This window comes from Misgurnus anguillicaudatus, chromosome 24 (genome assembly GCF_027580225.2).
Source record: "Misgurnus anguillicaudatus chromosome 24, ASM2758022v2, whole genome shotgun sequence".
NCBI lineage: Eukaryota > Metazoa > Chordata > Actinopteri > Cypriniformes > Cobitidae > Misgurnus > Misgurnus anguillicaudatus.
Window position 1 is genome coordinate 384,518 of NC_073360.2, and position 27,867 is coordinate 412,384.

General features: G+C 38.9%; 1 protein-coding gene across 5 annotated transcripts in view; it reads left to right on the forward strand.

Annotated features, from left to right (window-relative positions):
* Window positions 1–27,867, forward strand: part of cux1b (cut-like homeobox 1b) — an 84,976-nt gene that overhangs the window by 21,311 nt on the left and 35,798 nt on the right. For all 5 annotated transcript variants that reach the window (XM_073862739.1, XM_073862738.1, XM_073862736.1 and 2 more), the window contains 8 exons: window positions 4,693–4,740; window positions 6,769–6,847; window positions 10,222–10,359; window positions 12,280–12,403; window positions 13,138–13,214; window positions 13,777–13,843; window positions 15,419–15,467; window positions 21,639–21,743. In XM_073862739.1, coding sequence (XP_073718840.1) covers window positions 4,693–4,740; window positions 6,769–6,847; window positions 10,222–10,359; window positions 12,280–12,403; window positions 13,138–13,214; window positions 13,777–13,843; window positions 15,419–15,467; window positions 21,639–21,743 — 687 coding nt within the window. The remainder of the gene's footprint in view (window positions 1–4,692; window positions 4,741–6,768; window positions 6,848–10,221; window positions 10,360–12,279; window positions 12,404–13,137; window positions 13,215–13,776; window positions 13,844–15,418; window positions 15,468–21,638; window positions 21,744–27,867) is intronic.

Here is a 27,867-nt window from a genome sequence, read left to right on the forward strand (position 1 = left end):
AGTGTGTTAGAAGTCTGTTGCTAGCAAAGGTACGAACCATTTACTGCAGGCACCTTAAACAGAGGCATGCTGTCGAGTGGAAGAGATGTTGTGCCCTGCGAAAGACCGCGGCAGCACAAGCAAACATGCCAAAAAACAGCCTACTTTCTAGAAGCATTTATAAACTGCATCCAGTAACGTTAGTGATGCAGGTTGTCTCGTTACCCGCAGGGCGGTAAAGTTGTCACTTTATTGCGGAGCGGGTCATTAAAAACAAAATAAAAAATATGTATGTTGCGTGCAATACCCCATAGTCTTTATTAAATATTTCATATTTTATTAGGTTCTTTGATAAGGTTAAATTACGTAGTAGCGTAACTTGATATCACTGTTGGCCTTACGTCACGAAAGCTCCAAAAATAAAATAAACAGAGAAATAAAAGTGAAGATGAAAGACAAGGTGCAAGAAATATTAAGGTCTGAATTTGTCAGTAGATAATACAAACTTTGCTTTGTAAATGTTAAAAATGTTATCATTATAATATGACAATGCTGGTTTCAATGGTTCAATGGCAATGGTTCATACGTAACTTAAGCGTATTGTTGCCAGTTTACAGAGCGATGTAATCTAATGGTTGTTTCCAAGCACTTTTAGGCTGAAATAAAGCCTGTTTTCGTTTACATTACACATGCTTAGTATGTCTATTTTAATGGTCACAGGGCGGGTTGGAAAAATAGATACAGTGGTGCGTGGCGGGCTAAATTTTTCATAAAAGCGGGTATCTACACTATTCATCCCTTATCTAACAATAGTTCAATTATAAATGGATACAAATGTCTAAATATGTGAGAAAAAGCAGCACAATTATGACAAAAAAAATTATATGTGACCCAGTCTGTAAAACACATACTAAAGTCTCAAAATCAATGATGAACTGAAAATCAAAATCTGATTTTAGCCATATATGTCATTAAGATTTTAATCTTTGACATGACCTTACTCAATCAATATTAAAGATATGAACAAAATACATTTTGACACACAATTTTTGATAGGACAGGCAAATTTATTTTGTTTGCAGGCAGCAATCATTTGTGTGTAGTCTATTTAAAACAATGGCAAGAATTATGCTTACTTTAGCGGTTTTCATATCGTAAATGCTGAGGGGTTAGTTGTAACACAGCGTTACAATTAACTCCGCTGGGTGAAAATATTTTCAAGCCTACCAAAAAAGTTGCTTAGAGCTGCTGACATATTTCAAAACGATGCTATGTTTAGTCAACAAGACACTGATTAATATGACATAACATTGCTTTTGGTATCTTACACACACACACAACTCAGAAACCGAAAAAAACATATGATGAAAAAATTTACTTACATGCTATCAAAACACTCGTTCATCAATAACTCTATGGAAAAACATTATACCTTTCCATACATTTGTGGGAACGTGAAAATAATACAGAAAAAACGAATCGATCAACCCTGTGCCACAATGTACAACCCCAAAACAGAAAAAGTTGGGATACTGCAGAAATTGTGAGTAAAAAAGTAATGGAATAATTTACAAATCTCATAAACTTATATTTTATTCACAGTAGAATACAGATAACATATCAAATGTTGAAAGTGAGATATTTTGAAATGTCATGCCAAATATTGGCTTATTTTGGATTTCATGAGAGCTACACATTCCAAAAAAAGTTGGGACAGGTAGCAATAAGAGGCCAGAAAATTTTAATGTACATATAAGGAACAGTTGAAAGACCAATTTGCAACTTATTAGGTCAATTGGCAACATGATTGGGTATAAAAAGAGCCTCTCAGAGTGGCAGTGTCTCTCAGAGGTCAAGATGGGCAGAGAATCACCAATTCGCCCCATGCTGCGGCGAAAAAGAGTTTTCTGAGTTTCTTAGAGAAAAATTGCAAAGAGATTGAAGTTATCATCATCTACAGTGCATAATATCATCCAAAGATTCAGAGAATCTGGAACAATCTCTGTGCGTAAGGGTCAAGAAGCGAAAACCATACCGGATGCCGGTGATCTTCGGCCCCTTAGACGGCACTGCATCACATACAGGAATGCTACTGTAATGGAAATCATAACATGGGCTCTGGAATACTTCCAGAAAACATTGTCAGTGAACACAATCCACCGTGTCATTCGCTGTTGCCAGCTAAAACTCTATGGGCCCTATTTTAACGATCTGAAACGCAAGTCCGAAGCGCAAAGCGCAAGTGACTTTGTGGGTGGATCTTGGGCGCTGTTGCTATTTTCCCGGCGGGAGAAATAAGTCTTGCGCCGGGCGCAAATCAATAAGGGGTTGGTTATTCATAGGTGTGGTTTGGGCGTAACGTCAAATAAACCAATCAGAACGCTATCCAACATTCCCTTTAAACGCAAGGGCGCAAGTTCCATGGTGGGTTCCTATTATTATGACGGATTTGACAGGCGCACGCCAGGAGCGGTTCACAGCCGAGGAGACACACGTTCTTGTAAGAGCAGTCAAAGACAGAGAAGTTGGTTTGAGTTGTTGTGGGGATGGGAGAAACCCGCCCAAATCAGCGTCGGTTAAACAGGCGTGAGAGGAAATAGCCGCAATTGTCTCATCAGCTGCGCCAAGCACTACAATGATGTCAGGAGACGGGCGGATCCCAAGCTTGCCAGCATAAATCGGGCACGCCGGGCACACAGGAGGACATCGCTGCGTCCACCCTCACCGCTGAAAGGGTTTGGGGGCTTTGAAATCGGACACAAGAAACGCAAGCAAGGTCCAACCCCAAAGTACACTTACAAATCAAGTTCACATACATGAAGGTTTCTTATGAAAACATTTTAATTATTATTTAGATAAAATAAAAGTAATACAGACACACAACAAACTTATGAAAATATTTTAATCGTTATTTGCATGATAATTGTTTAACGCTGCCACACAAAATAAATAAAAACTATCACCACAATGCTCACCACAATGATTTCCCTTATCTCATGTATTAATATTTTTTATTGTAACAATTTATGATTTAATGATTTCCCTTATCTTATATTTTTTATTGTAACAATTTATGATTTGCAAAAATAACTGTTGCATCTGTGTAGATTAGATAAGTAATGCGCGTTGTGCACGCTATACATTATGGTCAAGCATGCGCCCTTAAAATAGCATAATGAACCACGCGCAACGCGCCACTGACTTTAGACTAGTTTTTTTTGGTTAGTAGTGCAATTGTTTTTTGAAACTGCAAAATAGCATAAGAGATGGTTTGCGCCGGAGCACGCCTCCTTTTTTGCGCTGAACCGCCCAGGGAGCGCAAGTTCATTCCCTAGTTTGCCGACGTGCGTCTGTGGAGGGAAAAACCCGCTGTGCGCCAGTGCAAAATATGAATGATACATGCGTCACTGACAAAGTCAATTGCGCTGGGTACAAGATAGGGCCCATTAGGTCAAAAAAGAAGCCATATCTAAACATGATCCAGAAGCACAGGCGTTTTCCCTGGGCAAGGCTCATTTAAAATGAACTTTGGCAAAGTGAAAAACTGTTCTGTGGTTCAACGAATCAAAATTTGAAGTTCTTTTTTGGAAAACTGGGACGCCATTTCATCCGGACTAAAGAGGACAATGACAACCCAAGTTGTTATTTGCGCTCAGTTCAGAAGCCTGCATCTCTGGTGGTTTGGGGTTGTATGAGTGCGTGTGGCATGGGCAGCTTACACATCTGGAAAGGCACCATCAATGCTGAAAGGTTTATCCAAGTTCTAGATACATATGATCCCATTCAGACATCGTCTCTTTCAGGGAAGACCTTGCATTTTCCAACATGACAATGCCAGACCACATACTGCATCAATTACAACATCATGGCTGCTTAGAAGAAGGATCCGGGTACTGAAATGGCCAGCCTGCAGTCCAGATCTTTCCCCCACAGAAAACATTTGGTGCATCATAAAGAGGAAGATGCGACAAAGAAGACCTAAGACAGTTGAGCAACTAGAAGTCTGCATTAGACAAGAATAGGACAACATTCCTATTCCTAAACATTGGGCCTCCTCCAGCTGTTCCTTATATGTACATTTAACTTTTCTGGCCTCTTATTGCTACCTGTCCCAACTTTTATTGGAATGTGTAGCTCTCATGAAATCCAAAATGAGCCAATATTTGGCATGACTTTTCAAAATATGTCACTTTCAACATTTGATTTGTTATCTATACTCTATTGTGAATAAAATATAAGTTTATGAGATTTGTAAATTAGTCCATTCCTTTTTTACTCACAATTTCTACTGTGTCCCAACTTTTTCTGTTTTAGGGTTGTAAACGGTCCGTGTTTCAACTCACCCGGCATTAGTTTTTGCCCCGCGCACCACTACTCATGTAGCCTATGTCATGTCAATATAGCAATTTGAATTTGTCCTTTCATACATACACGCAAAAGGGGGACCTTCAAGGCAAGGCAAGGCAAGTTTATTTGTATAGCACATTTCATACACAAAGGTCATTCAAAGTGCTTTACATATATTAGGCAGGTGGTCACAATGTTATGGCTGTGTTTGTCCCCTAAACACATTATAAACAGATTTTAACATAAGTTACAGTAAATAGATGGCTAGAATAAATACAGATTCAGATACAGACATGACTTTAAAATGTTTTATTCAATTAAAACAAATGGAGCTTTGAGTTAATGATGGTGATAAATGTTTTGCAGGACCTGAGGAAGCTTGTGGCTCCACTGCTGAAGAGTTTTCAGGCTGAGGTGAGTCTTAGTCTTAATATCTTTCTCACATTCATCCATGTAGCCTTCAATGATTCACTGTTTACTGTTTTTACAGTCATTTACGTCACAGACCTTATAGCATTCAGACACTCCGTAAAAGAGTTTTTAATGCCATCAATCCAGCCAAATCACATATTCAACATTGTACATAATTGCTCCCTGGGTGCTAAAACTGCCCACTGCTCCGTTTGTGTGTGTGTTCACTACTCACTGGAATGGGTTAAATGCAGAGGTCAAATTTCGAGTATGCGTTGCATACTTGACAAGCTTGTCACTTTCACTATACAAAACAAACCACAACCGAGCGCTTTTGACCCCCAATGTGTAATCATTCTGCACTTGGGCTCGGGAAAAGAACGCACAGTGTGGTTCAAAATAGCACGGTTCAGAGATGGGGACTCGAGTTTGAGACTCGGACTCGAGTGCGACTTAAGTCGCACACACAGTGACTTCAGACTCGACTTGAGACTCGACCCTCAAAGACTTCAGACTCGACTCGGACTCGAGCCGCGCGACTCGTGAACAATGTTTATTTTTAGGAAACGTCTGATGAGCTCGCTGTTATAGCTCCCTCCGTTACCTACAACCTGCCCACGATGTAACACGTGACGTATCTGCTCCGCGCGCGCGGCCGCGAACATACATGTCGACTGTACCTGCAGGCAGCCACTGCTGTGGCATTCATCTGAAGCTTTGGGTAGTGCTGTGACGGATCCGCGGTTCGGCTCACATGCGATTTGCGGATTAATATGCAATTTAAATAGGGTAAGTTTATCATTAACGTGTTTCTAAGGCTTGCAATTGTTTAAATGGTTAAACAATTTAACCGCAAAAAGGCGCTCAAGTGAGCAGATTTCTGTACGCACATGCGGTTTAAGTGTATCCGGTCAAGCTCCAGTCAGGTCCAGAGTTGCGCTACTTTGTGTCATACTGTAGTCCATTAACATACATTTGCTGAATAGAGCAATGAAAAACAACGTAACGTTTTTATGTGAAGCGACTGCTGCATCTTCTTCCTGAATTCGCCCTCTGCCTGTGTTTGAGCACGCGTTTTAGTGCCCTCAGTAGTGCACATACAGAGAGAAGTGTTTCAAAAGTTAAGCCAACATAAAATCTTTCTTTTCTTGACAAGGCACATACACGCAAAATGATCTCACAGTATTCTTTTTCTAATAAAATTTTTTTGTTTATGTCTTAAGAGACCAGTCAGAAACCAGTCTGGCCTTATTTGTTCTTAATAAAGAGACAGTAACCTCAATTAACCTACTTAAGTCTGTGTCATTTATGTTAATCAAACAACCCAAGACAAACAGAAAATCACTTCTATTGCTCAAAAATAATAATATTATTATTTAATTTGTACAATAAAGACAGTGTTATTATCCATTTAATTTAATTTCTGTACCTAATGCTAATTTTAGACCTTACTTAATGTGCAACTTTGTTTTTTTATAAATGTTTATAATTTCTTTATTTGTTATTAGAGTTTTATTTGTTACAACGAGACTTGAGACTTGACTTTGACTCGAACCCAGAGACTTCAGACTTGACTTGGACTCGAGGTCAAAGACTTCGGACTTGACTTGGACTCGAGGTCAAAGACTTCAGACTTGACTCGGACTCGAGTTTAGAGACTTGTGAACATCTCTGGCACAGTTGAAAAGGCGAAACATCAGTTGTGCTACAGTCATTTAAACCTTATTTGCTTTCATAAAAACCTGCACGCGGCACATTTGTTACCGTCTGAGTGGCATTGATCGGCTACGCTATATGATAGGCATTGTGAGAGGGCTGTGTGTCACTGTGTCCTAAACAACTCAAAATAGAAGCCACGAACTTGCACTCCAGTGTTGAGAGAGTGATATACTTCCAATTGCTCTTTTTTCTAAGAAAGGCAGTGCGTCACGCCTTGCGTTTCCAAGCACTTAAAGCGCGTTTGGTGTAATTAGGCCCTTAATGTGTAGGAGAGTTAGGGCACTGCTGATGGGTATGTTTTGTATCTTTCAGGTTGATGCATTGAGCAGGAGGAGTAAAGAAGCCGAAACAGCCTTCCTAAGTGTCTATAAACGGCTGATCGATGTGCCGGGTGAGTGCTAAACATAACTCTTTTTAAAATGGCTCTCTAATAATTTCAGTATATAACAGTGTCAAATTTTTATACGGGATTGGTGTTGGTCTACTACTACTTAGTGCGTCTTGTGTTGGTTTAATTAAGTTCAATTCAGTTTTATTTATAAAACGTTTTTTACTGTGGGCTTTGTGCCCAGCTGCACTGCTTCCTGGACTTCGGCCTGCTCCTTGTTTCCTGTCTGCCATTGTTGGACGGGCTGATTAATCCAGGTGTGTCTGATTATTGTTGTTGTGATTACTGAGGTCAAGCACGCCTGGATTAATCAGTTTGTTTGTGACTACTGAGGTCAGGCACGCCTGGATTTGTCGGTTTGTCCAATAATGGCAGACAGGAAACAAGGAGCTGGCTGAAGTTCAGGAAGTAGTGCAGCTGGGCATAAAGCCTATTGTTTCAAAGCAGCTTTACATTGATAAAAGTAGGAGAAAACTCGGTAGACAACAAAAGTAGCAGAGTTCAGCAGCCAAGATTAAACCGTACTAGCGAGCGTAGTAATACTATAATATATAGTTACAAGAGTGTCTTAACTTAGTAATGTCAGAAAAAAACTCCTAGGAAAAAAAACGTTATTTTTAATGGGAGGCAAAAGTCCTATGATGGAAAAACCTTAAGAGCCATACATAGCTTATTCTATAGAGGACATACTATATATTAGATACTATATTAGAAAATTTTATAGGACTTAAAACATTTAAAATAAAAATAAATAAATATGAATGCAGGTAGATTAAATGGGAAGCGGTCAGTGGTTGCTGGCCAGACATCTGCTGGGCATGATGTTAAGACAAGATTACTCCCTTCTGCCGTGTGAGTTATCAAATCATAAAAAGTTAATGTGTTGTTGTGCTGCATCATCATCATCATCACCTGGGTATTTATAACAGCAAAACATCAAACACTGGATTTTGTGTTTATGCAGACATTTAATGCCAATTCAAACAGACCAAAAACAACCACAGTGCTCTATGGGTTTTATTGCCAACAACATGCAGTAGACAAAGTTAGATTTTATCACAAGATTTAAAACACACAGTGTTCCAACATCCCTTCACATGTGCACTTCAGCATCAGTTCATCCTGAGCTCTGTGATCAAATTCAGTCCAAAACTGAGAATAAACATAATAAAGTAAATACCTCTGACAATTGATAGTTGGACCTCAACTGAAAGTTACTTGGACATTACATTCTGTTTCAAATATGCCCAAAATATAAACGCATCATCCAGTGACCTGCTCAAGAGGTGATATACACAGTTTGAAATGCACTTTATGCTTGTTAATGCATACAAATGTTTTCTAGGGGTGGGAATCGTTTGGACCTTCATGAATCAATTCAAAATGGATCCTCATGGTCCCGATTTGTCGGAACCTATTCTTTACATGCTAATTAGCATATTTGTGACAACAGTCATTAAGTCACGTTTGTTCCCAAGGTCAGACTAGTGTTGGCCCTTTCTACTAGTTTCTGAACTGTCATACTGTATTTTAACTCTTTCACCGCCAGCATTTTTTTTTAAAAGTTGCCAGCCAGCGTTTTTCCTGATTTTCACCAAAGTTTAATGCCTTCCAGAAAATGTTCTTCTTCAGATATATAAACATACAATATACCAAATGAAAGAACAGACCCTCTGCTTTCAAACAAAAAAAACCGTTTCAACCTACCTTGAGTAGTTCTTTTGTAATCAGCTTTTGAATATGGGTAGGTTTCTGCAAAAACACCACATTTTGAGCAAAAAGCAGAGATAATTCAATTTTTGTGACGGACTTTTCATAGAGATCCCATTCAGAGCGATCTTTAAAACAGACACGGACATGCAGCAGCTTGTCAGAGGGCAATACTTCCGGGTTGTATAAGTTGCGGTATTGCGGAAAGACGGAAAATCTCGTCATTGGCGGGGAAGCGTTTTCTCTTAATTGACGAGATATCTCGTCAATGGCGGGGAAAGAGTTAATGCAACCAAGGGCTGAAGCCAATCTTATTGACACATGTTTTGTTATCAGATATTAAAGAAAGTAAAAAATTATATTTAAACCTTACCTAATTCTACTTGTTAACCAGTAACTTCCACAAACTGACAGATTGTCTGATGATCATCATTATATATCTATGTTGAAGGAATAGTCTACCCTTTTGCCATATTAAACTGTTATTGCCTCAACCTAGACGAATTAAAGGGGACAGAGAATGTGATAGTCTACCCACATTCACAAACATACAAAAAGTGCTAAACATGCTAAACATCTCAGTCTCATAGAAATTCCTCTTTTAGAAATGTCAGCCAGAAAACAGCCCAATCTGAAAAACTGATGCTTATGACATCACAGGCATCTAACTGTCCTTCCACTTTAAAATAATTGGCTACATTTTTTGAGTGGCAGCAAAGTCAGCCAATCAGTAATGAGATTGCAAGTTAAGCCAGTAGGGGGAGCCAAATAGGTGCAAAACCACTTGTTTAAAATCCCCCACCCTAATAGAGCTATCTGAGAGAGGTTTTTAGGAAGCTTCTAAGGTATTACAGACCCAAACAAAATTTTTTTTGTCTACATGTCACATCACAGAACAAGGATAAATACTCCGTTCAATCATTCTATGTCTTTAATGCATACCTGTTTTTTTTCGGTGCGTGCACTGTGCAGCGCGTTGTGGGTGTGTTGGCGTTTGGCCTGGCCCCATTCACTCCTATGGTGCCAAAAAAAGTTTTATTTTGTGGCACCATACTTACTAGTATAACTCCTCATGTAACAGTCTTTAAATAGGGAAAACACAGAAGTGTTTGGTGGCTTCCCTGTTTGGTAACATAGGAATGAATGGGTCTGGGCTGAGTGCTGGCACGTTCACGGCGGGCTGTGCAGTGCGCGCGTTGGGGAAAGATGGATATGTATTGGTTCGTCTAAGTTGAGGTAATAACATAGTCTACCCTTTTGCCATATTAAACTATTCCTTTAAGGAGCAGTGGTTTTAGCATTACTACTGTATTGGTCTAATGCAGCACACACAGTGCCTCCGTCTGGATAACAAACTGCTTTCTCCGTCTGGATAACAAACTATGTATTTTGTTTTTTTCTTTCTCTACTGCTTGTGTAAGCTCCTCTGTAGGTGTACATGCGCCCGCGGCCGGCGCATGTTTTCAATTGTTTCCAATGGAAGCTCTGCGTTTTTCAAATAAGCCAGCAGCTAGCGGTTCTCTTTCGTGCTGAAAAACGGTGCTCGACGTTTGGGGAAGGGAATAGAATATACAGTTTGTACAGTATAAAACCCATTATGTCTATGGAATGTCCCCACAAAACATGGAAACGTGTGTGTGTGTGTGTGTGTGTGTGTGTGTGTGTAGATCCAGTGTCGGTGTTGGAGTTGTCACAGCAGCTGCAGCTGAAGGTTCAGAAGATGAACGACATTGACACAGAGAATCAAAAGTTACGTGAGACGCTGGATGAATACAACAAAGAGTTTGCTGATGTCAAGAACCAAGGTAACTAATAAGTTAATAAGGGAACTCCGTTCACAGCTCACCCCTCCCTTTTGAAGCATCAGGATGTCGATAATAACGGCTCAATGTAATGGCGCTTTTCCATTGCATAGTACCCCACGGTTTAGTTTAGTTTGGGTTGGGTCAGCTCACTTCACATTGGCGTGGTTGGCTTTTCCATCGTGTTTCACTTCGCAGTGGGAGGGATTATAGGCGTGTCGTTATTTTTGCGCTGCCTACTGCTGTGACATCATACAAGTGAGAGCGTTGTTGTACATTCCCATACATTTATTTATTTCTCAGTCCTCCACAAAATTAAATTGGCCACCACAAATAGATGTTTGCACATTGCTTTTATCACTAACGTTACCTCTGTCTCACGTGACAGTTTCTGTTCAAACACCTGTAGCGTCAGTAGTCGACGCGCTCCGCTGAGCCTCTTGGAAGTTGCATTTAAGCATATAAGGCTGACGTGCTTGTCGCGAATGTTCTGCCACAAACTGCAAGTTTGGAAAAAACTAGCATGGTGTCCCTGATTCGCAACCTGTGGATGTTTTTCATCGCTAAAATGGAGATTGGGAACTTGTAGTGTTTGCTCGAGCACAAGCTAGCACTAAGGTAAAGCTAATCCATCTTTTACATTATAGTGATGACGCTGTAGTGACGATTGATAGGTGGACACTAAGGGGTGGTTTCTCGGACAGGGATTAGATTAAGCCAGGACTAGGGCTTAGTTTAATTATGAAATATAACTAGTTTTAACATACATGCCTTACTAAAAACATTACTGGCGTGCATTTTGAGGAAAAACAAAGATCACTGATGTATTTTAAGATATCAGTGCAAGTTGTTTTGAGTTTGGACAGCTCTTACATTTAGTCTAGGACTAGTCTAATCCCTGTCCGGGAAACCGCCCCTAAGTACATTAATGTGAATGCTTGACAACTAAATTGCTCTGCAATGCTTTAAGAACACAGTTTTATTATGAATGCTATTCTCTTTAGTTTTGTTATCTCATTTTTGATAATTACACAAACAGTAAAAATACTTTCTCTTATTCTAATTTGATTATGTAGCCTATTATTAATTAACAGTTCAGCTTAGCACAGCATAATAGAAAACCTATTAAAGTTTACTAAACATGAATAACAGAAATTCAGGGATGTGATTTGGATTTCCGTATTCTCTGACTTTGGTGGAACCTTATTAAATTGGTATAGATTCAGTAATTTGAATTGTCATTTAAAGCAGTGCCGGTGACACGGCACTTTTTCCTCTCCCTCCACTAATTCAGTTCCGATTAATTAACGTGTTTAGTTTGACGGGCGGCAGGGCAGCACATTGATAAAGCAAAAATATTAAGAGTATTAATATATGTTGTAGATACTACAATAATAATATTTTCACCAGAGGCTGGAAGATTGTAGCCTATATAGTTTAGTATTTGTCTTTATGTGGACTCAATAAAGTGCTTCTATAATATAGATGGGCCTTTCTTTTTCTGTTTGCACTGTTTATGCAGCATAACTCAATGCCATGTTTGTATTATTGAAGTGATCTTTTTACTGTTTGATGATTAGTATCACTGGACTGATTGTCGGACTGCAGGTGTGCATTATTTTCAAATAATTCAACAGCCTGTCGTCAATTATTTCTTTTATACCACGGTTACCACAGACATTGCGCTGGTTGTTTTAAGACATTTTGCAGGTCAGGTGTGCTTGTTCCCGAAAAAATAATCAAGACCCGTGTAACATTGCTCAACCAATCAGAATAAAGCATTCAACAGACACATGGAATGAACACCAATAAAAATCCTGATTTTCACCATTTTAAAACCCTAAATGTTCATGTCTTCTGTGAAATGTGCATGTTGTCCGTCCAGAAAGCTTTGATAGAGAAATTATCATCTGATATTTGCAGAAGTGACCATTAAGAACCTAAAGGAGAAGATCCGGGAGTACGAGCAGAGCATCAGGAACCAGGCACAGAATCTAGCCCAGGAGAAACAGCAGCAGATTCATAAAGATTTTGCTGAGAAAGAGAGGTGTGTAATATCATTGTGTACGGCAGGTAGCCATAAACAGGCAGTGAGTCTGTCCGAACGGCGAGTGGCTAAGATGGATAATTCATAAGAATAAGCAGGCCTTTTTATATACAAATTCACACAAACATTAGTTGAAGGACAGTAAACATGCATAAATGAAGGATTCCACAGGAAGACTCACAGACGAGAACTCTGTTGTGAGATGAAATCCAGCCACATTATATTCCAGGGACCATCCTGCAGGTCTTTACCTAACCAATAATAGTACCTTTAGAAATATCACCCTACAGCAAATTCAGATAAACTATGGGTTCAAAAAGAACATAACAAAGCATGGTGAAGCTCAAAGTCAAAATTTAGTGTGAAAATAAACTATATGTAGTGTAAACTAGCAGTCATAAATCAGTAGTGTAGTGCAAGAAGAATTCATGGAAGTGTAAGGAAAAACCCCAGTGAAGACATGGGTCATCATCACAGGAAAGAAGGCAAACAAGTTTAAATTAAAAAAAAAAATAATTCTACAAAAATACAAACGGATTCAGATTACAAGATGTGCCCATAACCTGTATATCCATAAATGTAATTCTATTCATTTAAAATTATATTTCCAGCCAAAACGTATTTAACCAGAATGCAAAGGACATCATGTTCTCTGACTTAAAGGGACAATCCAGTTTTTTTTAAGGCTAATTTTCCAGCTCTGTGATTAATTGTGTCTGGTTTTGTTCTGATAGGAAGTTCCAGGAGTCACATGAGGCTTTGGTGTGTAAGCTGCAGGATGCAGAACAGAAAGCTCAGACACTGCAGACAGGTGCGCGTGTCCGCGATCTAAATAAACATACTGTTTGTATTGCACGAAATTAGTAATTTTGGATCAAAATCCTAACGAATATGGGTTGGATGAAAGTGCCTGACGGCTTATCCTATTTGTGGCCTGTAGGCTGTAGTTTGCCCACCCTCAATGTATGCTCTACAGACTTTTAAATTGTGATTGTGTGAATTTATAGAGGCGTAATATTTAAATGACGATAGTTTTCAGCCGCCACATTTATCAACAAATGATTATTCGTATGATGGGATAGACTGTATACAAATGTGAACCCTGTTATAAGATTCTGCACTCAGATCTATGCGTTCTTGTTTAAAATCACCTTTAACATTTGCGTGTGTGCCAAATCGTGATGTAACAACAAAGCAGTTTGGAAATAAGACATGCAGACAAACTTGTTATTTGTAAACGTTGCCAGTTTTAATTCTTGTAAAATCTGACACATTTTATAATAAAGAATGATATTTTGCCAAGAAAGATACCTGCATCCTCTTGCCTGAGGCTATCACTTTGTTTGTTATATTGATTAATTGTGTTTTTACAGCACTTGAAAGAACACAGACAGAGCTTTTTGATCTGAAGACCAAATATGATGAGGAGTCAACAGCAAAGTAAGTGCGAAGTTAACTTCAGGGCAAGTGCGCAAGTTACTGTGGCTGCAGTTAATTAATTAATTAATTAATTAATTAATTAATTAAGAGATTACTTAATATCTAATGCACATGATGTTGGATAATAAAGAAATATTAAAACACGATTACATGTAGTTACACCTCACACAGAACTTTACTTCCATTTTTTTCCTGTTATTCTTTGTTTTCATTTCATATGTGTTTATAAATGATGTGTATGTATTGTGGGGACAAATCACATCCTGTGTTGATTTGATACAGGACACATCATTTCTTAATTAAATACAGTTTTGTGTCTCTGTGTATTAAACCATTCATGACAAAGTGTTTCAGCACTGCACCCCCTTTTGAATGTTTTGAAGTTTGAAGTATGCAGACCGCTGTGTACCGAAACATTTCCAGTGGCTGAAATTTCAGTGCATTACTAAAACTTTAAATGTTAAACTGGTTGAGGTGTCAAATTATTCAGAATTTCTCACAAAAAAAAAATAATTTTTGTAATTCTTTTAAAATGTGCTAGAAAATCAAGTGTCTATATTGTTTTAGAGCAGAGGTCCCCAACCGCCGGGTCGCGGCCCAGTACCGGGTCGTGGACAAGTTGCCACCGGGTCGCAAGAACATCCTGAATAAATTGTATAATAGCTACGTAATAGCTTAATCGGCAGCACTTTCTCTTTTTCGTGGTCTCTCTTTATCTCTACCAGCACTGCGGCAATCACATTGCTGTCAGTTTGAGCATACAGTACTTCTAAAACACAATCGATCAAAGTATTGCAGAAGTATGAATTAATGAATCATTTGCAAATGTACGTCACACATCATGTAAATATGCGGAGACGTTCAACTGTGTGATATCGTAAATGACTGATAAGTAATTATTTTATTCTTCTGTAAAACAACTTCAGAATTATCCAGCGATCGTGGCACCATGATCAAAATAAACTCTTTTACTGCAGTAATAATATTTTAACGGCTACACTTTTAACGTAGGTCTAAAAGGAAACTGTGTCAATCATCATTATGGTAAACGGGAGTCTCCGTGCCTCCGCGCCCAGCCGCAATTCTTCTGGCATGTCTCCTCCTTCACTGCATTTTTCTTCCGTTCTGTTACTTGAACTTGGGGCTCAAGCCTGACCAAGATTCGAGCTGCCATCGAGAACAGCAAGCCAAGTTCGTATACCGTTAATTATTAAGACTAAATGGGCAGGCAAACTGAAACAATGAAAGTAAAAAAAACTATCCCCCAAAATATGGTTTTACACGTCTATATAAAATATTCTATAAATAAAGCAATTATTAATTTTCCCAATGCATGGTTGTTTGATCTTTCTTCCGTTTAAAACGTTATACATTTTGCAAAGGAGGATTTTCAGCACTTTGTTTGAACAGCAACTCAGCACCCCCCTGAACCTCAACCCCCGGTCCGCAGAATTTTTTTTAAGCTGAAACCGGTCCGCGGTGTAAAAAAGGTTGGGGACCCCTGTTTTAGAGCATTAACAAATACTGTCTTTATATGGTGTTAATGTTATATTTCTGAATTTTATTGGTTCTTAGAGCTGATGAGTTTGAAATGGTGATGATTGATCTGGAGAGAGCCAATCAGGTAAATAAACATGTCCATGTCACTATATGAAAATGTAATATAAAGCAGTAAGTAAACAGATACTGGACATACACCCATAATAATAAACACAGATATGTTTTTGAAAGCGTTAATATTAAATAGAAAATGTATTTAGTATATTTAAGTTATATAAATTAACTTTTACCACGACCAAAACAATAACAACACAAACCCAAAACAAATTAAATCTCATTTGACTATCAGACACCGATACATTCTGATGATCTGGCCTTTGGGAAATTTAAAAGTGTTTGAGATTAGGCTGTGGTCAGTAGGGTAAGCGAACACTGACAACTCACATGTCCGATTTTTTTCTAAACATATGTTCAAATAGGCACTATCTTCACTGATCAACTGCAGATTTGAATATACAGTATTGTTCAAAATAATAGCAGTACAATGTGACTAACCAGAATAATCAAGGTTTTTAGTATATTTTTTATTGCTACGTGGCAAACAAGTTACCAGTAGGTTCAGTAGATTCTAAGAAAACAAACAAGACCCAGCATTCATGATATGCACGCTCTTAAGGCTGTGCAATTGGGCAATTAGTTGAAAGGGGTGTGTTAAAAAAAATAGCAGTGTCTACCTTTGACTGTACAAACTCAAAACTATTTTGTACAAACTTTTTTTTTTTTCTGGGATTTAGCAATCCTGTGAATCACTAAACTAATATTTAGTTGTATGACCACAGTTTTTTAAAACTGCTTGACATCTGTGTGGCATGGAGTCAACCAACTTGTGGCACCTCTCAGCTGTTATTCCACTCCATGATTCTTTAACAACATTCCACAATTCATTCACATTTCTTGGTTTTGCTTCAGAAACAGCATTTTTGATATCACCCCACAAGTTCTCAATTGGATTAAGGTCTGGAGATTGGGCTGGCCACTCCATAACATTAATTTTGTTGGTTTGAAACCAAGACTTTGCCCGTTTACTAGTGTGTTTTGGGTCATTGTTTTGTTGAAACAACCATTTCAAGGGCATTTCCTCTTTAGCATAGGGCAACATGACCTCTTCAAGTATTTTAAAACTGATCCATGATCCCTGGTATGCGATAAATAGGCCCAACACCATAGTAGGAGAAACATGCCCATATCATGATGCTTGCACCTCCATGCTTCACTGTCTTCACTGTGTACTGTGGCTTGAATTCAGAGTTTGGGGGTCGTCTCACAAACTGCCTGTGGCCCTTGGACCCAAAAAGAACAATTTTACTCTCATCAGTCCACAAAATATTCCTCCATTTCTCTTTAGGCCAGTTGATGTGTTCTTTGGCAAATTGTAACCTCTTCTGCACATGCCTTTTTTTTAACAGAGGGACTTTGCGAGGGATTCTTGAAAATAGATTAGCTTCACACAGATGTCTTCTAACTGTCACAGTACTTACAGGTAACTCCAGACTGTCTTTGATCATCCTGGAAGTGATCATTGGCTGAGCCTTTGCCATTCTGGTTATTCTTCTATCCATTTTGATGGTTGTCTTCCGTTTTCTTCCACGTCTCTCTGGTTTTGCTCTCCATTTTAAGGCATTGGAGATCATTTTAGCTGAACAGCCTATCATTTTTTGCACCTCTTTATAGGTTTTCCCCTCTCCAATCAACTTTTTAATCAAAGTACGCTGTTCTTCTGAACAATGTCTTGAACGACCCATTTTCCTCTGCTTTCAAATGCATGTTCAACAAGTGTTGGCTTCATCCTTAAATAGGGGCCACCTGATTCACACCTGTTTCTTCACAAAATTGATGACCTCAGTGATTGAATGCCACACTGCTATTTTTTTGAACACACCCCTTTCAACTAATTGCCCAAATGCATATTAGAATGCTGGGTCTTGTTTGTTTTCTGAGAATCTACTGAACCTACTGGTAACTTGTTTGCCACGTAGCAATAAAAAATATACTAAAAACCTTGATTATTCTGGTTAGTCACATTGTACTGCTATTATTTTGAACAATACTGTACATACATACAGTTGAAAGAAAAAGTATGTGAACCCTTTGGGCTTACTTGGATTTCTTCATAAATTGGTCATAAAATGTGTTCTGATCTTCATCTAAGTCACAACAATAGAGAAACACAGTCTGCTTAAACTAATACTGCACAAGCATTATACGTTTTCATGTTTTTATTGAACACAACATGTAAACATTCATAGTGCAGGGTGGAAAATGTATGTGAACCTTTGGGTTTAATAACTGGTTGACCCTCCTTTGGAAATTTTGGACCATTCCTCTTTACAAAAGTGTTTTAGTTCAGCAATATTATCGGGATGTCTGGGGTGAATCGCTCTCTTGAGGTCATCCCACAGCATCTCAATCGGGTTGAGGTCAGGACTCTGACTGGGCCACTCCAGAGGGCGTATTTTCTTCTGTTGAAGCCATTCTGTTGTTGATTTACTTCAATGCTTTGGGTCGTTGTCCTGTTGCATCGTCCATCCTCTGTTAAACTTCAGTTGGCGGACAGATGGTCTTAAGTTTTCCTGCAAAATGTCTTGACAATTTTGGAATTCATTTTTCCATCGATGACAGTAATCCGTCCAACCATGATGTCCCCTCCACCATATTTCACAGTTGGGATGAGGTTTTGATGTTGGTGTGCTGTGCCTTTTGTTCTCCACACATAGCTTGTGTGTTCTTTCCAAACAACTCAATTTTGGTTTCATCTGTCCACAGAATGTTTTGCCAGTAGTGCTGTGGAACATCCAGGTGCTCTTTTGCTAACTTCAAACGTGCTGCAATGTTTTTTTTTTGGACAGCAGTGGCTTCCTCCATGGTGTCCTCCCATGAAGACCATTCTTGTTTAATGTTTTCCTTATTGTTGATTTGTCAACAAAAAATGTTAGCATGTGCCAGAGATTTCTGTAAGTCCTTAGCTGACACTCTAGGATTCTTCTTCACCTCATTGAGCATTCTGCGCTGTGCTCTTGCAGTCATCCTTACAGGACGACCACGCCTAGGGAGTGTAGAAACAGTGCTGAACTTTCTCCATTTGTAGACAATCTGTCTTACCGTGGACACATGGACATCAAGACTTTTAGATATACTTTTGTAGCCCTTTCCAGCTTTATGTAAGTCAACAATTCTTGATCGTAGGTCTTCTGAGAGCTCTTTTGTGCGAGGCATGGTTCACATCAGACAATGCTTCTTCAGAACAGCAAACTCAAAACTGGTGTGTGTTTTTTATTGGACAGGGCAGCTTTAATCAACACATCCAATCTCATCACATTGATTGGACCCCAGGGTGGCTGACTCCTGGCTCCAATTAGCTCTTGGAGAAGTCATTGGCCTCGGGTTTCGCGTACTTTTTCCACCCTGCACTATGAATGTTTTCATGTTGTGTTCAATAAAAACATGAAAACATATGTTTGTGCGGTATTAGTTTAAGCAGACTGTGTTTCTCTATTGTTGTGACTTAGATGAAGGTCAGAACACATTTTATGACCAATTTATGAAGAAATCCGAGTAAGCCCAAAGGGTTCACATACTTTTTCTTTCAACTGTGTGTGTGTGTGTGTGTGTGTGTGTGTGTGGGTGTGTGTGTGTGTGTGTGTGTGTGTGTGTTTGTTTGTTTGTTTGTGTGTATGTGAAAGAGTTACCTGTCATTCTGAGCTTAAAGACCGTGGCAGAAGAAAGTAGTTCCTCACAAAAGAGGAACCAGGGAACTGATGTATAAAAGCAATATCGCCGGAAACCGGTTTACTTTCGGTTTTAAGATAAGACATCTCACGAAAACGCTATTTGGTTTAATCATTTGTAAATATAATGTTATTTGTTATATAAAATATATGTTATTAAAATACATTTTTGTGTAATATTAAACAATACCTGTCAAAATGATTTGCATCTGTGTGTTATCTTTAAATCATCATTTACTCATCCTCATGTTGTTCTAAACCTGTATGCATTTCTTTTTTCTAATGAACACAAAAGAAGATATTTTGAGAAATGATGGTAAACACACAGCAGATAGTGACCATTTACTTCCATAGTACGGTCGTGGCCAGAAGTTTTGAGAATTACATAAATATTGTAAATTGGAAAAGTTGCTGCTTAAGTTTTTATAATGGCAATTTGCATATACTCCAGAATGTTATGAAGAGTGATCAGATGAATTGCATAGTCCTTCTTTGCCATGAAAATTAACTTAATCCCAAAAAAAAATTTCCACTGCATTTCATGGCTGTCATTAAAGGACCTGCTGAGATCATTTCAGTAATCGTCTTAACTCAACTTGAGAATGTTGAGAATGTTGACGAGCACAAGGCTGGAGATCATGATGTCAGGCTGATTGGGTTAGAATGGCAGACTTGACATGTTAAAAGGAGGGTGATGCTTGAAATCATTGTTCTTCCATTGTTAACCATGGTGACCTGCAAAAAACTGTGTGCAGCCATCATTGCGTTGCTACTAAGATTGCACCTAAATCAACAATTTATAGGATCATCAAGAACTTCAAGGAGGTTCAATTCTTGTAAAGAAAGGCTTCAAGGCGTCCAAGAAAGTCCAGCAAGTGCCAGGACCGTCTCCTAAAGAGGATTCAGCAGCGGGATCGGAGTGCCACCATGATGGAGCACCGTGCCATAAGGCAAAAGTGATAACTAAGTGGCTCGGGGACCAGAACATTGAAATTTTTGGTCCACGGCCTGGAATCTCCCCAGATCTTAATCCCATTGAGAACTTGTGGTCAATCCTCATAAGGCGGGTGGACAAACAAAAACCCACTAATTCTGACAAACTCCAAAAAGTGATTATGAAAGAATGGGTTGCTATCAGTCAGGATTTGGCCCAAAAGTTGATTGAGAACATGCCCAGTCAAATTTCACTTTGTGAAAACTAATATTTATGTAATTCTCAAAACTTTTGGCCACGACTGAATTTAATGGGTACTGTCAACTGTGTGCTTACCATCATTTCTCAAAATATCTTCTTTTGTATTCATCAGAAAAAAAGAAATTCATACAGGTTTAGAACAAAATGAGAATGAGTAAATTAATTTTAATTTTAAAGTGAACTGATGACAGAATTTTAATTTTAAAGTGATTTCAAAGATTTGCAAAAACTAAAAATAATAACCATGGCTTAGGCTGTTGACTTTTCTAGTTTCAAAGTGCTTTCTTAGTCTGTTTTTATCAATTGTGTGCATGTTACCAGATAATTACATAGATTTAAGCCAGTTTATGTTTATTTCACTGTAATGTAACTATGGCTAAGCCACACTCCCTCCACTCACTCGGACAAACAATCCACATTCGGTGACAGGAGCTATGGCAGCTGTCACAACAGGAGACATTTCACAGGAGGCAATTGATGATTTCTGGAGACAGAAAGACTATATATCGTCTCGAAGTCACCAAAAGGGCCTTAACTATGCATTGGAGGGTTATATTAATAATTTTATTGTTGAGAAGTTCGATGAAACTTAAGCATACGTTTCCAGGACAAGCCTTTTTACCATCTTTACTAAGAGTAAGTTACCTCTCTGTTAGGTTAGTATTTACATGAACTATTCAGCGCAATATTGCTATTACAAATAATATTTGTTTTCTCGGTTATTTCATATGCGTTAATGAAGCTAAGTGACATGATGTACAATGCAGCTAGAAGCTAACGTTAACGTTTTCTAATGTTAGTCTACGTTACGTGAGAGATGTTAAAGATAACGTTCCAATATGTTGTTGATTTAGCTTAAAACAGATGTAGACATCCTTGTTTAATTTATCCACGTTTAGTTGGTGTTGTGGTCTACCGCATAACTTAATCTGGATTAAGCAGACACATATCTCGGTTGAGATTTGGCTTGGGAAAAGGTTAAAAATACACACCGTCACCCAGCCTTTCGGGATACCTAGTGTTGGAGTTGCATTTACCCCATGCAATCCGTTTGACCATTTTAAACTAAAAATGACAAGAAAACATATAAAAACTAATGAAAACTGACTAACTGCAATGCATTTCAATAGACGTGGAAGGAAAGAATGTCCGAGTGTATTGGATTGCTATGCGTTTGGGGGCATGGCTTAGCCATAGGTCAATTACCTTGTGTAACCTTTCACATTCACAAGCTTTTACCATCTGTCTGAATATTGAAAGATATTGGCTAGTATTAAATATGTGATAAAGTAAAGCATATTGATGTTTACTACAGAGAGCAGAAGCCGCTGAGAGAGAAGTGAGATCACAGAGAGAACAAATGACTTCAGCTAACAAATTAATTCAACTCCCATCACAAATCCATAGAACTCCAAACACGGTAACAACTTTACTGTTTCCTGTTTCCTTTACTGTTCATGTCTTTTTGAGTATTAACAAAAATGTTTTATTGGTTGCAAGAATATAATGCTGACTCTAAGATGTAACAACCCAACACCGGTTCCTTGAAAGAAGGACCAGTAACTTAAGATTTACTGGAAAAATATGAGTGGGCTACCATAAACTCACAGGGCCCTATTATACACCCGACGCAATGTGCAACGCAAGTGTCTTTTGCTAGTTTCAACCCGGCGCGTTAATCGTTTTTAGTTTAGCTCCACATGGTTTAAATAGCAAATGCATATGCACACAATTTTGTGCACATGGGGGTTCTGGTCTGAAAACGAGGTGTGTTCAGGCGCATTGTTAACGCAGTGCTATTTTGAGGCAACCAAAATACACTACGCCATAGACCAACTAATACCTGGTCTAAAGTCAATTGTACAATATTGTTGTTGTTATTTAATGAGCGCAATATGCGCCTACAAATGGGACAACAACGTGGGTTTGCTTATCACACACATGGATGTGCAGCAACACACAACTGTTTAAAATATGAAAAATTAAAGGAATAAAATGTAAAAGGGCATATTCGTAAGTTAGTCTTTCAGATTTTACACCATGTAGGCTTTCCATACATTTACAGCAATTAAAAGCCTGCTAATTTTACTTCCATGACTGACAGAAAACGACTTTCAAAGGTTTTAATAGCAAAAAATAAAAAAATCAATATAAATGAAAACATAGCATTTTTTAATATCAATTTCTTCCTCCGCTTAGTTTTTCAGCTACAAATTCTGCCATCTAAATAGGGAATCGGTATGGCGCCAGCACAACTGGCTTTTAAAGGGGATGAGATATGCGACTCTCATTGGTTTATTGCATGTTATGCCCAAAACACACCCATTACTCATTACAAAAATAGAAACAACCCTTTTAGACCATGTGTTTGGTGCAAAAACCATTTTTCCCGTCGTTAAATTGGCAAAATGGAATCCGACACGCCTGTTGAGACCAGTGGCGGCGTTTCACGAAAACCTAGGGTATGGCAAAAATTCTTCGTACAAGAAGGCCATTCAAATAACGAATCTATGAAACCACATTATATCCATATGTGTACATACTCCACCAACCTGTATAAAATCATACTATGATTGCACGGATGTACACTTACTGACAACAGTACGGAAGCAATACAAATGAAAAACAAAAATAGAAATCATGGTTGTTTAAAATGCTTTTCAAATGTTGTCAAGTGCAACTCCAGCAACAGATAAACTAAAACAAGATAATATCAAAACATACTGTAACATCCCTTCACAAATCTTGTCATAACAGCCGCCAATAAACACTTATAAAAACACAATAAAGACTTTTAATGATGTGATAGAGCACACGTAGTTAACCCAGCCAGCTAACCAAGTAAGACTAAAACACTAAATAAAACTCTTAGTAAAACAGGGCTTAATGCAAAAACAAGTCTTACCTTTTGTCGTCGTGCAGTTTTTATTGCACAAGTGGCCATATTCAAAAATGCGCGTAACGTTAATGAATACAATTCACTTCGACTGCGCTACAATTTCCCAGTGTAAGAGAACATGTTTATTTATCCACAGGGAACAAATCATATTACTTCTGGAATAATGTATGCAATATGCATAGCGCGAGTGTGGGGAAGAACCGTGAGTCTGTTTGAATGTTAAAAAAAAGATAAAGATTATAACAACAGTGGTCATCATGAGACCTCCTGCACAATTCAAGCTGCGCTGCAAGAACGACAGGTTGATGACATCAAAGTACCGCGAGGATGAGGCGAGAAATCATCAGAAGAGTTTGCTTTCAGACCGCTCTCGCGGCACGTTGATGTCATCCACATGTCGGTTCCTGTATTATAGCATGAAGTCGAGCACACGCGTAAAAATATCCATATTAGTGATATACCAATGTTCAGAAATGTTCTACTGAAAATATTTAACATTATTTTTAATGAGCTTTATTATAGCCTGTTAATTTCTGGTGTTTTGTCTGAATGCTAGGGTATGGCAACTGCCATACCCTGCCATACGCAAACGCCGCCCCTGGTTGAGACCATGCGGCGTGCACTTTAGACTATGCGCTTAGATCGTTAAAATAGGGCCCACATGACCAACAAGATATTTTGTTTATTGTCTAACACACAGGTAAATTAAACAAAAATTCAATTTTATTTACATGGCACTTTTCACAATTGGTAATTGTTTCAAAGCAGCTTCACATTAATAGAAGCAGGGGGAAATGCAAAAAAATCGACAGACAACAAGTAGCAAATTACAGCAGCTATGAATAAACTTTACAAATGAGCGTATTAATACTGTAACATTTAGAAGAGGGTGCTAAGTTAAGCTGAAAAACCCCCTAGGAGAAAAACCTCCCGACTTTTTAAGCCTAGGAGAAAAAAGTCCTAGGAGGAAAAAAACCTTGGGAGATATGTGTAACGGATAGGAAGATTAAACGGGTTCTGCCGTTGGTCAGGTAGGGCCGTTAGCATGTAATGCAAGTGTCACACAGTGTTGTGGTTTAATATCTGCTCAGTTCCAGACAAGCTAGCTATTGCAGCATTTGTCTATTACCCAGACGAGTTATGTGAATGCTTTGTTCCATGCAGGCTAACTGTTGCGAGAAGTACATTTACTAAACAAATTATGTGAATGCTTTGTGAAAGAGAAAAGTCTTTAATTTAGATTTAAAGTGATCGACTGGGTCTGATTCACGGACATCAGTTGGCAAATCATTTCAGAGGTTAGGGGCTAAGTAGGAAAAGGATCTACCACCTTTAGACACTTTTGATATTGTAGGGATAGTTAAGAAACCAGAATTTTGAGACCACAGTGTATGTGATGGATTGTATTCTGATAGTAATTCTCTAAGATACGAGAGTGCTAGGCCATTTAAAGGCGGAGTGCACAATGTTTGAAAGCCAATGTTGATATTTGAAATCACCTAAACAAACATGCCCCTAACCCAATAGAATCTGGACATTCTTTTGATAGACCCGCCCCACACATACGCAACCCAGGCAAGGATGACGGTTAGTAGACACGCCCCTGCTGATTGGCTACAAGTGTGTTTTGGTAATCGGCCGGACTCCCTTTTCCAAAGCGTTTTTCAAACTTTGTGCACTCTGCCTTTTAAGGCTTTGTAGGTGATTAGTAATATTTTAAATTGTAAACGATATTTGACTGTAGCCAGTGTAAAGATGCCAAAATTGGACTTATGTGGTCATACTTCTTAGAATGAGTAAGCACTCTTGCGGCAGCTTTTTAAACTAGCTGAAGCTTGTTTACCTGATTTGCATGACATCCCCCGAGTAGCGAGTTACAATAGTCTATTCTAGAGGTCATAAAAGCATGGATAAGCTTTTCTGCATCTGATGCAGACAGCATGTGGCGTATTTTTCAGATATTTCTAAGATGGAAGAATGCTGTGCGGCAGAAGTTGGAGATATGACTATCGAAAGATAGATTGCTGTCGAACATTATGCCTAAATTCTTAAACGTGGAAGATGGCACCACTGTGCAGCCCTCTATGGGTCACTTGTAATCTGACATATTTTGTTTGGAGTGATTCAGTTCGATTATAGGTATCTCTGTCTTATTGGAGTTTAGCATAAGGAAGTTATGTGCCACCCAGTCACTTATATCGCTAAGTTTACAGAACTGGTATGTTTCGCTAGGATGTGAGGAGATGTAAACCTGGGTATCATCCGCATAGTAGTGAAAACTTATGTTATGTTTCCTGATGATGTCTCCTAGAGGTAACATATATAACAAGAACAGGATAGGACCTAAAACTGATCCCTGCGGTACGCCGTATTTAACCGGGACGTGATATGACTCTTCCTCATTTACATCAACAAAATGATAGCGGTTGGTTAGATACGATCTAAACCAGGCTAGCGCCTGACCACTAGTCTATTGAGTAAGATTGTGTGATCTATTGTGTCAAAGGCTGCACTAAGGTCTAATAGGAGATTGGGATTTCACCATGATCGGATGTTAAAAAGGAGGTAATTTGTAAAGGGCGATTTATAGTCGTGCGTAGGTTCTACGCCGTAGCTACGGCGTAGGCTATCCGTGCCTGTGCGTAGCTCTGCGTAGTCTGACGCGCACCTCGCAAAATTTTTAGCATCAGTTCTACGCGGACCGCAAGCGCTGTGATTGGTCCACCAGAACCCCTCCCGTCAGGTAAAAAAACTGCGTCATTTCCGTTTGCGATCGTGAAAACAAAGAATGGCCAAGTTGAGGAGTGATTTAACTCAAACTGCAACAAAAGTCGCTGTTTATTTACATCCATCATTGCTGGTCTTCTCAAATCATACACAACAAGTTGCTGTTTCTTCTTCGTTTGTGGGCTAACTTGCAAAGCTTATTCTTCTTTGGCGTTCGCGCTGCTACTGTGGTTAAACGCGTGGTTACTGCCCACCTCCTGCGCGCGTGTTTGCACATCGACGCGGACGACGACGCAAAAGTATAAATGAAAACCGACGCGGAACCTACCCCATCGCGGCTACGCCGTAGGACCTACGCACGACTATAACGAGCCCTTAACTCTAAGCAGTGCTGTCTCTGTGCTATGGTGTGGCCTGAATCCTGATTGGAACTTTTCATATGTACTATTATTCACTAATTATGTGCATAGCTGGCTTGCCACTACTTTTTCTAATATTTTAGAAACAAAAGGGAGATTTAAGATTGATCTAAAGTTATTAAAGCTCACGTAACACACGCTGTTTCTGCATTTCTGATGTTAATCTGGAGTACCTATAGAGTAGTATGACATCCTTTTTATCTCTGAAGAGTCTTTAGTTTAATCAGATTTATAAAAGAAAGATTAGCTTTACCGAATCTTTCCGATAACGTATGAAAAAATGAAGAAGGAGGAGTTACTTTCCCAGGAGGAGCGAGTACGAGTCATGCAACACTATACAACACTGTTTTAACTTTTGATTCACTACATGTTCGTGTCATTTATATAATATGCACGCGACTATTTCCAACATAAGACAGAAGTCTTACTTACCGCGTGCAACTCGTCATGACCCAGTTGGGAAAATCCACTGCATCAAACACACACGCAAAACTCCGCTGCTACTCCGGATAATAAACAATATCCATTGTTTCCATAAGGCTGGATGTCCTCTCCCTACATCCAAAAACACACTTCTTCTTTCGTGCAATTGTTGACTTTTGAAATTAAACAAAGCTGAGTGGCGTGATAAGCTGTTAGCAGCTCTAGCGTCTCCCGCTAATTGACGGGTGGGCAGGGTTTTCCGGGGGAAGTTTTCCGGTGGAAGCCCATATAAAGAAGTGATACGTATCGAAACCCCTTAAACGTCAGTTAGAACTGTAATCGAAAAAAACTTGCCAAAACTTGTACTAACCCTGGCGGAGTGCATTCGGCACAGAAATACTCTGTAACATGTCCAACTGCTGTTTTGACACTTTGCCTACGTTTAGCATGAGGAAACAACTCTATGACTGTGTGTTAATAAGTCAGAATGCTTGAAATACCATTAAATCCCCCATTTAAGAGCTCCCTTGTCAAGGTGTGTTTTTTTAATGAGCGTCTAAGGGGCTGTCCACACGGAGACGCGTATCACTGTATACGTATAAATTTGTTATCGTATTGGCGTTTCATCCACACGGATCCGGCGTTTTGGGAGGCTATTTTTTTAAACCGGGTCCTAAAGTGGATAAATCTGAAACCGACACCCTTGCGGTTTCGTCTGTACAGCCAATCCGTATATTTTGTGAAGCAAAAACGTCATCAAATCACGTGTCGGAAGCGTCACACGTAACAGCAACAACAATAACGGCGGACTACATGATTGTGTTCGTGCTACAGAAGCTACTAAAGCCTACTAGCTTTATTACAGCAAAACGATAAAAACACAATAAACGAAAACGAAAAGCTAGAGGTAAATCATCCCATAGACCTGAGAAAACTGAGAGACAAACGGCGGAAAATGACGACGAGTGCAACGCCGGCGAACAAGAGGCCGCAGACACGATGCAAGTTTGCATCAGTGACATATACTCCGAGATTAAGGCTATCCGATCCGACGTGAAGTTAGAACTCAAACATTT